The sequence below is a fragment of the Convolutriloba macropyga genome, chromosome 7, assembly GCF_964194025.1.
Source record: "Convolutriloba macropyga chromosome 7, txConMacr16.3, whole genome shotgun sequence".
NCBI classification, from domain to species: Eukaryota; Metazoa; Xenacoelomorpha; order Acoela; family Convolutidae; genus Convolutriloba; species Convolutriloba macropyga.
Window position 1 is genome coordinate 17,630,060 of NC_134474.1, and position 15,794 is coordinate 17,645,853.

General features: G+C 35.8%; 1 protein-coding gene across 5 annotated transcripts in view; it reads left to right on the top strand.

Moving 5' to 3' along the window:
- LOC142342656 (uncharacterized) overlaps window positions 1-15,794 on the top strand; it is a 201,459-nt gene that overhangs the window by 112,747 nt on the left and 72,918 nt on the right. For all 5 annotated transcript variants that reach the window (XM_075394110.1, XM_075394106.1, XM_075394109.1 and 2 more), the window contains exons 11-12: window positions 5,867-6,023; window positions 14,560-14,709. In XM_075394110.1, coding sequence (XP_075250225.1) covers window positions 5,867-6,023; window positions 14,560-14,709 — 307 coding nt within the window. The remainder of the gene's footprint in view (window positions 1-5,866; window positions 6,024-14,559; window positions 14,710-15,794) is intronic.

Genomic DNA, 15,794 nt, shown 5'->3' on the forward strand with positions numbered 1-15,794 from the left:
GGTCTGTGATCACAATATAGGTAAATTGGAAAAGGGGATCCAATAACATAAAATTCATATGTTTGTAATGCAGATATTATTCCACATAGTTCTCTATGTTGAGGGGACATCTTTTGTTCAGCTTTATCAAATACTCTCGAGTTTGCTGAAATCATACGTTTTCTATCAGGAAAATCTTGTATAAGAACACAACCTGTTCCTAAATTAGATGAATCAGCATGTATATGAAAGGGATAGTCATTAGAAGGAAATGCGTTAGAAATATCGTGACAGAATCTTTGTTTAAGGTCTGTGAATACCTTTTCGTGTTCTGGTAGCCACTTGAATAGTGTCGTATCTTTAGTTAAGTCATATAGAGGTTTTGCATCTATGTGAAAGTTCAAAATATAGGTGTGATAGAAACCCATCATTCCTAAAACTCTTAAAACTTCTGTTTTCGATTCTGGCGTTTTTAGGTTTCTAATATCATCTATGCGCGAAGCAATAGGCGATAGTCCGTCTTTAGATATAACATGTCCTAGAAATCTCACTTTTCGTAAGAAAAACATTGTTTTATCGGGGGCTGCTTTAAGGTTTGCCTTTCGAAGCAAAGAGTGATACTCTTTTACTATTGTGAACATTTCTTGTTTATCTTTAGCTTGTAATAAAGTATCGTCTATGTATGTTATGGCTTGTTTACGTTTTATAAGGGGTCCAAATGCATAACGCATTAGTTTGCTAAAGAAACTGGGTAATGGTTTAAGACCATAAAATCCTACTTGATAGGTGTACTGTCTGCCTCCTACTATAAAACTTGTAACCTTCTGTGTATCTTCAGTTAGTGGTACTTGATTATAAGCCGATGATAAATCACTACTTGTAAATATAGTTCCGGTTATTCTTGTCATTAGAACGTTTAGTGGTTCGAGTGGCCAACTAGAATTACTTGTATCAGTTATAGAGTTTAGGTATCTAGCATCAATGACTAGTTTTACATAATCCTTCTTAGGTAATATGATGACGGGATTGACAAACCAACTATTCATATCATCGTTCTCATTGAGTTCTCTGATTATCCCTGCTTGAATTAATTCGTCCATTAGTCTTTCTAATTTATCTCTGAGATGAATGGGTATTTTGCTTGGGCGTTGCTTTTTAAAGGTTGCGTCTTTCTTTAGGGGTAAATGGAACTTATGTTTAGTTCTGCCAATATCATACTTATGATGTGAATAGACATCATTATCCTGAAGTATTATTTCTATCAACTCAAACAATTCATCATCAGTCAAATCACTTTGCGTGAAATCAAAGTTATCTAAGAACCTTTCTAGATACTCTATGTCTTGAACTGTATTTCTATTTTGCTTAATTACAAAATCGCTAACTGCTTTATTTATGATTCGGTTGCTTTGTAGTTTATCTCTAAACTTAGGAAACTGTTCATTGACTTTAGGTCTACATAACTCTTTTGCTTCAGTAGAGAAGTCTGTGGCTAGTTCTCTCTCATCTTCTTTGCATTTTTCTATCAGCTCACTTTCAATAATCTCGAGCACCTCTTCCTGTTCTAGTATATTATTTTCTACTTTTTGTAGTTTATCAATATCATCTTTGCTTGTATACACATAGATAGTTATTCCTGAATTCTTAAATGTTTGTTCAATTAGAGAAGATATCTCTCTCCAATCCATTCCGTCTAAACCACAAGCTATTTTTGGCATCGCTATACAGCGTAAATTTAGTCCTAGTGCATGATCTCTCATAGCAAGTAGTGTTGTTTTGATTGTATCAATTGTTGGCTTTTCATAATGATTAGCCTTAGTTATGAGATTATATACTAAGTTATTATCTGCTCTGAAAGTTATTATGTCACCTATATCACAGTTTCTACTTTTACAGTAGTCCTTTAATAAGGGTATTCTTTTTGAGATTGTGTTAGCAAAACCTTTTCTCATTTCTGCATCTGAGGATATCGTGTGCGCTATAGGCATATTAGAGTCAAATATAGATTGGGTACGAAAATCTATATATCTAATGCAAGAATTAGTTTGGATTTGCTGTCCTTCTTGTAAATTGTTTACTACTGTGTTCAGTATGAAGCAACTGTTATAGTCCTCACTTTCGTTTAGTATTGTACTTGTAAATTCGGCACAGTTTTTGATATTGTATCTTTGTATAGGTTTGTCAGTTATATCGCACATAGCATAACCTATTATTCCTCTATTTATCTGTATTGGGTGATTCTTTTGATTCTCCATAAATATGGGTAGGAATTCTTCAGATTGTGGACAAAGTGTGTTTACAAAGACTAGGTCAGTTTTTGCAACGTTAATATGGGGCATGAAATATGTTCCTGGCGGAAATAAGGCTTGACTGGGGTGCTTTTGCTTGTGCAATTGTGTACTTTTCTGTTGTAGAAAGATTGGTTGAGCTATGTTTAAAGCAGTCATCTCAGTTATGTATGGGTAGTCTTTCTCATTGTTGAGTGAGCCGTAGCAAATTAGGTTTCTCTCAGTTTTTAATTCTACTGCGGGGATATCGAAGTGAAGTGCTTTTAAAAACAAATGACAAAAATCAATACCTATTATGTTCTGTCTCTGTTCTTTAGTAACGAATACTTTATGGGGGACTGTATATTTACCGTCAGTCTCGAAGCTAGATTGAATAGTTGTGTAGCCAAGCATTCTGATTGATGAACCAGTATATGTTTTTGAATCACAATTTGTATTTTGTAAATGCAAATTTTGTCCAAGGTTTACTAGTGCCAGGTATGTAGGGTGGTTGATAATAGTGCAGGTTGATCCTGGGTCAATCATGAATTCTACTTCTAAACCACTATTATTTTTAATGTCTCCGGTGGCAAAGTGATATAAGTTGAGATAAATTCTTGACTTAGTACTACTTTCTTTAGTAGCGTTCGGAGACTTCAAAAGTTTAAAGGAAAGAAGTCTGTTATAGCATTTACGTAGTCATCGTCGCCTTCAACGAAACTTATTTGATTTGGTTGTTGCTGAATATTGTTGGGTTTTGATTGTCTTTGTTGTAGATTGTTATTTCTACTTGGTGTATAGAAGCTAGCACTTTGTTGTGGCTGTTGCTGTTGTTGTGGGGATGGTGATTGTTGTTCAAGATTTGGTTCATTATTTCTATAGGTGTTTTGCTGAGGGAAGGTTTGTTCGTATGGTTGAGTGAATCTATTGCCATAGCTGCTAAAAGATGTATTTTGTTGTTGATAGTTAGGCTTGCTGAACCTAGGATTATAGTTTGAGTAGCCACCTCTTGGTTGATAGCCTTGGTTTCTAGGACCATTGAATCTTGCATTGCCTCGGTTATTCTTTCTATAATCATTAGAGAACGTTATATTTGGCCTTCTTGGTTCAACTAGTTCCTTTCTCAATTTGTTAACACTATCATCTATCTGCTTCTTTGTGCATCTAGAGATGGAATGACCATTGCTTCTGCAATAATCACAGAATCTAGTACTGTTAGGTCTGCCTTTTATGTTTGGGTCTCTAGGCCTAGAAGTATCTATAGCATTCACTTCGTTGCTTTTGAAAAGACTGGTTAAATCGTTAATTTTGCTCTCGAGTGTTTTAAGTTTATCTATGCCTGTAGCTCCACTAGATTCAGTTGTTACAGAAAACGTTAAGTCTTTTACGACTAAGTGATCAACAAACTGTGCCCAAGTTATTGAAGGATTCTCAATAAGTTTCTCGTGCGCTTTGCGTTTTAAACCTTGTGGTCTTAGTCCTCTTATAGCAAAATCTATGTATTTTTGACTTCGCTGTCTTTGTTGAATTTCTTTCTCCTTTCTTATATTGTCATCACCTTCAATACTTGTTGGTATCTTTTCTGGCTAACCCTTATCAACTCCACTCTTTATTCTATGTAGATAGTTCTTTATTAATTCTCCTTCTTGCCTGAATGTGTTCTCAACCTCAAGTCTAAATCTAAATTGGTCTCTACCGTCTGTAAATCTTTTTATAAATTCATCTTTTAAAGTATTCCAATCTGTAGTATCTGTGACTTCACTTTCAAACCATTCTAATGCTGTATCAGTTAAAAGTGAGCCGAATAATGATTGTTGCCTTTTATCATAGCTAGTTTGTGCAACGGGTGCTGTAGGCCTAGTTCCTAGTGAAAAGAGTATTTTGTTTTCTACAGAGTTCCAAAAAGAAGTGGCATCCTGATTAGGATCATTGCCTGAAAAAGATACAAGTGAAAGATTTGGATGTGTTATGGGAGTTTCAGGTGGGGGAGTAACGGCAGGTGTAGGAGTACTACCACCAGGACTGCTCATTGTTTAAAGGACTGAAGTTATTGTATTAAAACAGAGAAATAGTTTAAATCAAATTCAAATGAGAATTTAAGTGAGAAACCCTTTGAATAGTTAAATTACACAAGTTATTTTAATGGCTTTTCTATAATAAGTGAACAAGTTAAATTTAAGCAAGCTTCTCTGATAGTTTAAATGAACAAGTTAAATCGAGATTGCCTCTCTTGTATTAGATGAATAAGTTAAACTGAAGTAGCCTCTCTGGGACCACCATTTATACTGCTGGTCCGTACATTAGATACTTAAACGACGGGGTTAATCGCGGGACCACATGTATAACTTGAGAGTTCAACCCCTAGTTCTACTCTTGGTATATAGTTAAGTATTAAAGAAAGTTAAATGCAAATATGAATTAATAAGTTATGTTAAACAGCATCAAATATGAACCGAGCATGAAGGGATAGAATAGTTAAGTTATTAAGAGTGAGATAGTACAAGTTAGCACAGGTTGAATTATTCTAAGTTAACTTGTAACTTAGATAGAATTTAAGAGATGTTAAGTTATAACTTAGAGAAGTTAAGTTAAACTTACCTGATTTCCAAATTTGTGCTAAGTTAATATTTTATGACTTAGAGAGTTCTTAGTTAAGAACAAGTCACAAAATATTCTAAGTTAGAAAAATATCTCAAGTAAGCTGAGATTGAGCAAGGGAGCAATACGGGAGTATGATTTTAAATCAGAAGTTATCAGGGACCAAAAAGTGTTGGTAGTTGAGCGTGCAAGCTCCTTTTATACTTGCGGACACGTGGTTCTCTAGTATCCTATTGGATAAAGATAACAGTGTCGACAGAGTTACCAAGGTTAAGTTGGTGTTCTCTGTGTGGCGTGACAATATCACGTCATAGTATTCTCAGTTTTAGTTAGTGATCTTAAATAGTAGCTTATTCAAAACTACTTAGTAATTTGTTCACACGTTAAAATGGACTTTGTCCAACTCAAGTTTGTGCTTCACGCACTATAACGTAAGTTCTCAAAATAGCACTAAGATTATCAAATAGTGTTACTGAGTGTAGCACACTTCAGTACATTACTAATAACGAGGATTGTTGGAAATAAATAGTCTAGTGCTTTATTTACAAGTATGCGTGACTTTTGTTACCAGCATTTCCGCATTTATCGAAAAATTTAATTATGGACACAGATAGTATTATGGTCAAATGAATTAATGAGCAGTTTCGGTTGTGCATAGTTTTGGTTATTAATTGATGCCATAGCCACTTAAGAGTATATTAAGTGGATATTAGACTATATGCTTTTCGAGGTATCGAGTTATTATTGGGTTGAATCGAGTGAAACCATCAATAACGAGTGTCTGATGAACCTAATGTACAGACTTACATGGGTAAAAGTGCCCAATAACTAACTCATCTTTCCAATATCTCACCTAGCCATTAACAACATATATTTTGATGTACACCCAAATTAACATTAAAGATAAAATCACACCTGTAAACCAAATGCTATTTAGTTATTTTTGACTGGGTGAAGCTATTTTACATGTAGGTTACAGACTATAGGGTGAAACATATCATTTCAGTGTTGGTCTGTTTCAGTGCGAGTGTGACGCGGGATGGTTCGGTCCCCAGTGTGAGATAGAGGACGCGTGCTCTGGGGGACTGAACTGCTTCAACGGGGGCAACTGTGTCAGAGTTCTGGACACATTCACCAAAACAACCACAGCCAAGTGCCACTGTCTGGAAGGATTCAGCGGTCAGTTCCTAAAGGCTTCATTTGGATGTCATTTTGATTTCAAGTCTTGCCTCTTTTTTACGTTTCTCAATTATCAATACCATGGAAATCCCGGATAATCAAAAGGCATTCGAATATCTTGTATGAATCGTTAAAAATTTAACTAATTAGCAGAAATTTTGGCACCAGTCATTAGATTTTGCTCTGAGAATCATGCTTGTACAAGCAAGATCTATTTGGTACGACAGGAGTAGTTCTTAATGGTACAAATTGTCAAGGTTTGATGTTCTCATAATAAGTCTCTCTGCTTTACTCTTACTTAAATCAATAAAAAAATCGCCAGAAGAACATATTTTTGAAATAGGTATATTTAAAGAGATCAAATTTTGCCTTCGGGGTAAAAGCTTCAAGAGTTTTAGCAATTAGTATATTTTTCTCAAGTTTGTTTGATTGTTTTCGTTTCTCAACTTTCTGAGATAATTTTGTTTGTGTTTTTGGCTTGCATTTTTCAATTGGTCTGCTGGTCAGCTAAAGTACTTTTAAAATTTTCTTTAATTCTTTGGATTGTAATTCATGACTTGTCCTGCTTGTTTTTAAATTTTAAATCGTCGTTTCATTGATGATTCTTACGGCCTGACTTCTCGGAATTGACTTTTTCAATGACTTCAGTGTCATATACTGCTTTGCAGTTAAAATTTGTGTTCGTGACGTCGTTTCTGCTTTCAGGTCAATTGCTTGACTTGCCTCACTCAAAAATGACTTCTGAACTCACTTCGGGAACTTTCAATTTTATAAACCTTTGCTAGTTAATGATCAAAAGTGTGAATCTAATTAGTGTCAAATTTATATGCCCTAGTTCTTAAGTATTAGTCTTGGGTTTTGATATCGGATATCAATTTTGCAAAAGCTCTCATAGGGCTTTTTCTTATAGAGCGTATGTGTCAATCAGTGGTCTAGTGGTCCAAAAAGTTTAGTGGTCTATTAGAGGACTGGTGGTCGATCTGTCTATCTTATTTCTTTAATTGTTTCATTTCATGGAAGGCTACAAGCGTCTATTATGACTATTTTCCGGCGACCTGCCAGCTATAAAATGGAGTTTGAAATGATAGCTTGATATAAGCAAGCATAGTATGACTCTCGCGGTGTGGAAGATTTGGCTCAATGGAGAGCTGGGATTGCAATCAACGAGATTGTGAGTCGCAGCCCACAAAAGCCCCAAACTTTACTCTCATTAAAATGATGTCATTGAATCAAAATAACGAGCAAAGAATTGCTCTATTACACAAAGAACTGCGCATTAGTGTTTCTCATTTTTGCTTGATGCAGAGGTTGATGTTTTTTCTTGAAAAGTTGTTTCTCTTTCTTTGTTGTTTTTTTATAAAAAATTGGTTTATGTCTTTGTTTCTTTTGATTTTTTCTTTTTTTGTTTCTTTAAATTTTTGTTTGTTTTTATCTCTTCAGCGTTGTACAATCTCCATAGCTATAGTACTGATCCGGTTTAGTTAGTTTTTAGGATTAGGTTTTCTTTTATTCTGTTTCAGATCAATAGAGCTCAATCTTTCATGACCTTTCACGTAAACTTGGGTGATAATTTGATTATTTTGTGCTTTATGTGCTGTTTTGATAGTTTTTATTTTGCTCGCTGTTGTTTTTTCTTTGAAAAGTGCTCGCTCATTCCCGCGTTTCGTTGCAATGTTTTCCTGCAAATTTAATCCTATTTCAAATTGAGTAAAATTCTTTGTTGACTTTTTTTTGCACCAGTTAAATATCCGTCAAATTCCTTATCATCAATACATATAGTCTACTGCTCTTGTTTATTTTAAATTTTCTGAGTTTTTCGAGCGTACCATTTGACCAACGAATTCAACAATAACTGATAACTTTTGATTTTAGAATAATTTTTAATTTTTTTCTTTGAAAATTTGATGCTTAATCTACATTCAAGTTAAGTCATATGTCACAATCATAGTATGTTAAGAGTTTTTACTGTAACCTATCTAACTTTCCTTCGAATGAATTGAGAGACCTTAGAACGGTAAACTAATATAATTGAAATAATAAAACTTTTTAATGCTCACTCAGAATTTTTGAAGAAAATCGACTTGTGCTATTGAGAAACAACACTTGTGCGTTTCCAGGATTTTGTGAACCAAATTAGAGGGCCATAAATTGGAGGTTTTATAAGGAAACTGTTAGTAATATTCATAATTGGTAATGGCAACAATTTTAAATTTATTCCATTTCCTTCTCTACCCCAGTTCTAAGTACGTTTTCCTGCTGTATTGCAATGATTCCTGCAGTTTCAATATTCTACTAACTATTACCAATCTAATCATCATATAATTCGATCAGACAATATTTTGCGGGGATCTCGAAATGAGGAAACTGAAAATGTCATTCTGATTAAGTATTACTCAAAATGAGCGACTTGTAACTTTCATTAACCAAGTAATGAAAGCTCTGGTTATTTTAATGATGCTGTTTGTATCAATATCGCTGCAAAAAACAAGGCTTTTAAATATTTTCGCTTTTTTGAAGATATGTTTAATCCTTGAAATTAATTGCGAAGAAAAAATGTGGTTTTAATTTAGCCCTAGGGCTAATTCTAGGCAGCTTTGGGGATAAACAAATATCTTGAGTTAAAAGAAGTGACATTTTTCCGCTTTTCATTCAAATTTCAAACAATTGAAGACACGAAATAATTGTTCCTTTTTCAATGAGGGAAAATACGGCAATTAAATTGTGCTGCTGTTTCTTATTTTTTGCGTATTTTTAGAGAAACAAACATCCTATTTGCACGTAGTTTATAGTTTCTGGTTATCTCTCTCAAATCGAATAATTGACATCAGAAAAGAGCATAGTCTTGCGTCACTGGTCGAAATGATGGTCGGAATGATTTTTGTCGAAAATTTGAAGGATACTGTTTAAAGATTAAGGTCTAGAAGTAGTCATTTCTGCAATAACTTTCTATTTTGAGCTGATGAACGTACCAAACATGGAAGCTAATCCCTGTTGTGTTAGTTATAAAATGCCATCTTGGTAAATATTTTTTCCAACCAGTGTCGTCATTGGGTACCAGATACAAAACTGATAAAGTTCAACGATTTCGGTCTAAACTTCAACCAAATTCAAAAAGCACCGGAAAGCCCAGCAATCGGCAAATGGAACCAAAAACATATATGACTGAATATCGAAAATGATTTGAGATTTCTACAGTTCAAACTCTGGAATCGAAACTACAATGACCGAGACAGACAAATAAAAAAAAAACAAAAAAACTGCGAAATGCTGACAAATGTTCTTCACTTTTCAATGTTTATGTTGGGAGATATGTATAACGGGGGAGGGGTAAGGTGGAGCTCGGCATACTTTAGGGTTGGGTTAAGGCGTTGGAAACCAGAATGTTCTGCCCGTAGTTTTTGTGGGGGATATGTATAATTGTGACCAAAGTTAGCATGCATGGAGGAAAACTAGAGTGCCCAAAGTGACCTGTTTTGTTTGAAGTATTCAAACAAAGTGGATATGAGTCTCTAAATTTTTGCAAAATCCTGGACTCCAATGGTCCGACAACAGAACCAGCTCCAACGAATTCTTTTAGCGCTATGAGCTTTCCAATAATATTGCTCAGAGATTACTGTGAAATACACAGACTCTCAAATTCACAGAATGAAAAGTAGGAAAATTCGATGGTTAGAGTTTCCTGCTCTGATATATAAAAGTGTTTGATCCTCGGTTAGATATTAAATACTAGTAGTAGTAGTGCTGGTCTTTCTTTATCCACCCTTTCTGTACACAAAGGTGGGGTATGCTGAGCATCAAGGAATGTTCAAATTCCGCCTTAACCAGGCAATTCTGACTCAACAAGACCTGGAATATTGTCACATTGGCCGAAATGCATGCACAATGAATAATTGATTTAAAACGTTGTCAAAAGGATTAAAATCTGCAGCACTAACCGTGCTCTTACTGAAATCGTTTTGCTGTGTAATAGAGTTCAGTATGCTTTACAGCACGTCTGAAATCAGAGGCAAGTTCTCGATTATCTCGCGGATTTGGATGGATTCCATCTTTGCTTAGGTGCTTCACAGTCTTAAATTTCTTTGATGATACAAAGGGGACATTCTGTTCTCGAGCAACATCTCTGTAACAATAGTTCTCTCTAGCATATGTTTCCGCTTTCCCTCGTCGACTAATTAGCTCAAGAATTGAAACATGCAAACGGTAAAACTTCAATTTCTGAATCAGATGGAACATTTCATCCGATCTCTCTACAGGGCCCATCAATTGTTTATTTTTCTTGTCAAATAGATTATTCGTTCCTGCCATGACAATAACTTGGCGCACATTTCTGTCAAAAATTTCTGTAAAGACGCTTTCCGAGGACATAGCAGATATACTACCACCTGGACATGAATTTGTAACACTATTTTGAATAAAAACACCAAACACAAGAGATGATCACAAAATGCAGGTACGCTTTTGAAATTGTTGTTCATTATCAACAATAGATCGTCGATACGGCTTCGATTTGTCATAAACTAGGCAGCCCCTCAAATTGAGGTTTAATTTGATAGTATCAATTCTGGACTTTCTTCTAGCTTCGCAATTTATGCTATTTTCTGAAAACAGTCTGTCCGTAACACATGGAAAAGAAAAGTGTCATGAGTTCCTTCCTGAACAACTTATGGTTGATTATTTCTCTTAGTGTTTGGGGTAGTTTGTTCCATAATTTGGGACCGCGAATTCAAAAAGCTCTATCACCATATGCATTTTTTGACTGAATTGTGAGAGCCCTGAAAGCATTTACTAATCTTTTCCTGTACTGGTCAGGTTGAATTTCCACAAGATGATTCAAATAATCCGGAACATGATACTTATGAATAATTTTATGAACAAAAATCAGTACTTTAAAATCAACCCGTTTATCGATAGGAAGCCAATGTAGATGATACATGAAATCATTGCATGATTCAGACTTTTTCAGTGAAATAAACCGACACGCTGCATTCTGTACCCGTTGGAATTTTGAAATCTCTGTTTTGGGTACTCCAGATAAGACTGAGTGGCAGTAATCAGGGCGAGAAATTTTTAGGTTCTGGACCACTAGTTTTCTCGTTTTAATCGTAAAATAATGTCTGATCTTGTACAGTTTGCGAAGCTCATTGTAGCACGAAGCAGTCAGTGAGATTATGTGCCTTGTCAAAGAAAGGTGTTGGTCGATCGTTATACTCAGTGATTTAATACTGGGCTTCCCCGCTAATTCAAGCTTAGCTAAATTCAATTTTTGCTTTAATGACGAGATTAACATTATTTCAGTCTTATCAGGATTTACTCTTAACTTCATCTGACTGAAAGCCTGGAGCAAAAGACTCAATTTCGTGTCTAGATCCTTCATATCATGATTCAAAGTTTTGGGCTCAAACTCGAAAGAATTAGTGTATCATCTGCATAAACTTGATATATCAACTGAATTCGCTTCATTAAATCAACAATGGGAAATACTTACATAGTAAAAAGCAGAGGTCAAAGGATCGAACCTTGTGGTACGCCAATAACAACAACTTCTTCAGCAGAGAAGCAGTTTCCATTTTGTACTTTCTATTTTCGTTTGCTGATGTAAGACATGATCAAACTTTTGCATTTACCTCTGATCTTGAAACGATTTTCTAACACCGTCAAAAATGTCATGATCCATTGTATCGAAAGTTGCCGAGAGATCCGAGCCCAAAATCATTTTGTTTGAGTTAAGTTGGAGCAGGATATCATTGAATGTTTTAATTGAGCAAGTTTTCTTAGAGTGGCCAGCTCTATATGCTGACTGTTGCACATCCAAAAGTTTGTAATTTTCGAGATACTCCCTAAGTTGAACAGCCGCTAATCATTCTAATAAATTTGAGAAGAAAAATGTATTTGCAATAGGCCTATAGCTGCTAGGTAATTCAGTTTCAAGGTTCGGTTTTTTCAGATTTGGCTTTATGACTGCAGTTTTGAAAAAATCAGGAAACGTGTCTTGTTCAAATCTGCTATTAGCTAGATTCAGAAAATAATCACACCAGGAGACAAAAGTCTGCTTGTCCACACTTGTTGAAACTGGGTCTAGCACGCAACAACTATTTGATGTATCAGTAAGAGCTTCTGTTACATTTTTCAATTCCACTAAATTGAACTGATCAAGAGGCATTGCGATGTGATAAGATTTATCTACCGAAAATATGCTATTTAGGCCATTATCAGTGGAAGTAGGAATTAATTCTCTGGTATCAAGTACCTTGTCTCTGAAGAACTTCTTCAGTCGGTCAACGGTCATTTTAACTTCTCCCCAGTTCCTTAGAACCTTGTGCTCAGTGGAAACACCAAGTAGCCGATTGAAGTTTGCAAATTTGACACGCAGGTTGATGTTTTTATTAACTTTTCTGTCAAAGTACATCGATTTCTTCCGTTTAAAAGCTACTTTGTACTTTAAAATAGCTTGCTGTTACGCTAACCTTTTATCACTTAATGGGTTTTTTGGTAGAAACGCTCAGTTCGGCGACGCATCCGTTACAATGTTTCGAGCTCTGTGTGAAAAAAAAGGACAAATCTTAGTTTTTGTGCTGCGCTTTTCACCGGGTACATTATATTTCACAGCTTCAACAAAAGTGTCAACGAGCAATTCTGCAGGGTCATGTGGGTTTGTGATGTGCTGATTGAGAAATACTAAAAATAAACTTTTATTTCGACAATCCGTCTGTTTGAACCGCGACTTGAAAAATATCAAAAAATTCTAGCACTGGAAATGTTAATGCTTGTTTAATTTGATATAACGAATATGCTCCAATATGCCATAACGAACTATTTCGTTTTCAGACAAATTTATGGGCTACGTTTTCTAACATTTTTTGTTATTATCTTTTCACGACGCGAAGAGGAATTTGAGATTCTAAAGTTTTTTTTAGCTCACGCAAGTTTGTTTATTAATTGAACGTTTGACTTTTGTTTTCAAACTTTTGAAGACTAACTTCTGTTTTATATCGTTGAGTTCTGTTTTATAGCATTGAACTTTCAAATTAGTTTCGTTAATATTACATAGTGGCTATGTACTGCTCGTAATGTTCAAAAATGAAAGGTCATGAGCAATTTTCTTCACATAACAATCCTTCTTGCTTATCCAAATTACAGAAACCGTCATCTGCTTACACCCCACCTATCATCACCCACAAAAAAACTGCCCCCTCCCCCTCCACGCCTACCTACCTCCGCCCCACCTACCTACCCCGCCCCCACCTACCTACCCCTCGCCTCCTCAACCTACCCCCATCTACCTAACTCCGCATCTACTTACAATCCCTCTCATCTATATACCCTCCTTGCCAAGTGAATCCCCCTTACTATTTACATAGCCTCAATTACCAACCCACAACCCCAACCTAAAAATTGTTTCTGCTTTTTTTTAAAACACTATAGTTCTATTAGGCATTTATTGTTTTTCTCTTTGATGTTTCGGACAAATAGAACAGCAGTTCTTTCTCTTTGATAGTTCTAATATGGAAATTATGTTGCACGACTCTTCGAGTCGTTTCCGGTATTCAACTGGCTATGTTTTTTGCACAATCAACTTTTCGTCTGATCGTTTTTCGTCTGAACATCTTACTTTTTGTTCTCAAAATAGGGATTAACAGGTCAAGCCCTGAAGGCATTAAATTCTTGTAGAGCCCTACTGCTCACTAGTCTCTAAATATGCTGATCACCGAAACTGTTAAATTGACATAAATTCATGGTGTGAAGGGCGGTTCCTGGAGTTTGACCCCGTCCCACTTAACCCCTCACCACCCCACTTCTTCCCACCTCCCCCAATGCACCCCACCCCACATCGCCTCATTCCATTCGTAACCCCCCGCGCTCGCACCGCTTGCGTTCATCTTGTCACATTTGTTTTGGATTTTTTTATGAATCTGAAACAGAAATTTAGTAGACCTTATTTCCAGGAAAATTTGAACATTTACGGATACAAAAAATAAAAATACAAGATTGCCAGTGTTGGGTCATCAGCACTAAATTTAGCATCACTTGAAGTCTTTCAACTTATTTTCGTCTGCCAGTGATGATGGTCACGTTTTTTCTCTCTCCCTGCTAAATTTAAACTTTTTTCTGTCGGAGCAGTGTTCATTCTGAGTGCAATTATCATGTCACAAGGAGATTTGAGATTTTAGTTTTAAACGATCCTTACCGGAGAAATACCGTGTGATTTACATGACCAAATGTGATTCCGTACATGACCAAATCATCCATGACCCTTGTCTGACTGGAGAACTTTTTTCAGCCCGCTGGTTCAAATGATAAATAATAATTTGTTTTCTGTAGTCAAGAATATTTACAAGTCAGAAGTACTGATTTTGAAAATGCAACTCGGGCGGCTGCAGAGATCGGGCCATGGACACGCTTGCAGAGGAAAAGATAAAACAACCGTGAAAACAAGAAGTACTTATCAAACTCTTTTTTGTTTTCTTTTTGATTGTCATTTGTTAGTTCAATTAATTAATTCATAAATCAGTTAAGCAGGTAAATAATTCATTCGTAGGAGATGAGTGCAAAGAGCGTGCAAAGGAGTGTCAGAGTAACCATTGCAAGAATGGGGGTCAATGTCTGTCTCTGGGCTGGAGGATGGACGAAGAGTCATTCCGTTGTGTCTGTCCACCCACTTACACCGGACTCAGATGCGAGACACTGCGTAAGTTGTCCACTAACTTTGAATACTTTGAATACAATGCATTGTAATCCCTTAAGATTTATTTGAATCGTTTATTTCTTTACAGATTGGTATCAAAACTTCGTTAAAAAATTTCCCTGTGAACATGTACAAATAATCTTTTTCTCGAACCTTCCCCTCATCTCCCAATTGGCGCAGTTGGACTGGTTTTGAAAAAAAACCACGAACAGAACCCCCACCGATTTTTGGTAGAAAATAAAACCCCGATCAAAAACCCCTTAAGGCTTAAGGAATTAACCCCCAGTTTGACTGTTGAAGAACTGTCCATTCGGCCATGCCTTGTGGGCCTTAATTGGCCATGGCTTAGTGGTCCGTGGGACTTGATATTTGAAGCTGTCGCAACCGAACAAGTTATCAGGATCGAAGTTTAGAGTTGTCATGGGTGTTCATTTCTGGGGGAGGGGGTTATTTCCTAGACCCTTAGACCCCAGATGGACATTTTGTTCCTGGCACTGATACACACTTATAATCATATGGGTGTTAGTATTAACTTATAACTCCTATAATTATTTTTTGTTCCGACCCTTCTTCAGGAGGGAGGAACTATATACTCAAATGGGTTTTTTTAATCAGTCAAATTTGACCAATAGATCTATTCATCGTAGAGAGTTGTAAGTGGTATCATTAAAAAGCCCGCCCAGCGTAGAATATGGAATTAGAAGTTTTTCGTGAATTTCGTTTTCTAGAGCGAGTTATCGATGTTTAAATTTTGTGAAAAATATTTGCGTTATTTTTATTCACATTTTCTAGAATTTTTGCCTAAAACTTTGTCAATGTTGCTAAACTTTGTTAAATTTTTCAAGAAAAGTGTTGTTGATTTTAATTTTAAAGGCAAAAAAAAGTTGTTGACTATTTTGATTAATTTTTTTGTCAACTTTTTGGCTAAATATTTCAAGCCTTTTTCATCAACAATCGCCCGAAATAAGATTCTTTTGTCCATTTTGGTGAAATTCGCCGGAAGTATACACCCCAAAACCACCAACTCAATCTTTGTAAGCTCAAAAGAGGCTACTCCTACTTCCACTTTCATTGAGAGTAGTCTGGAA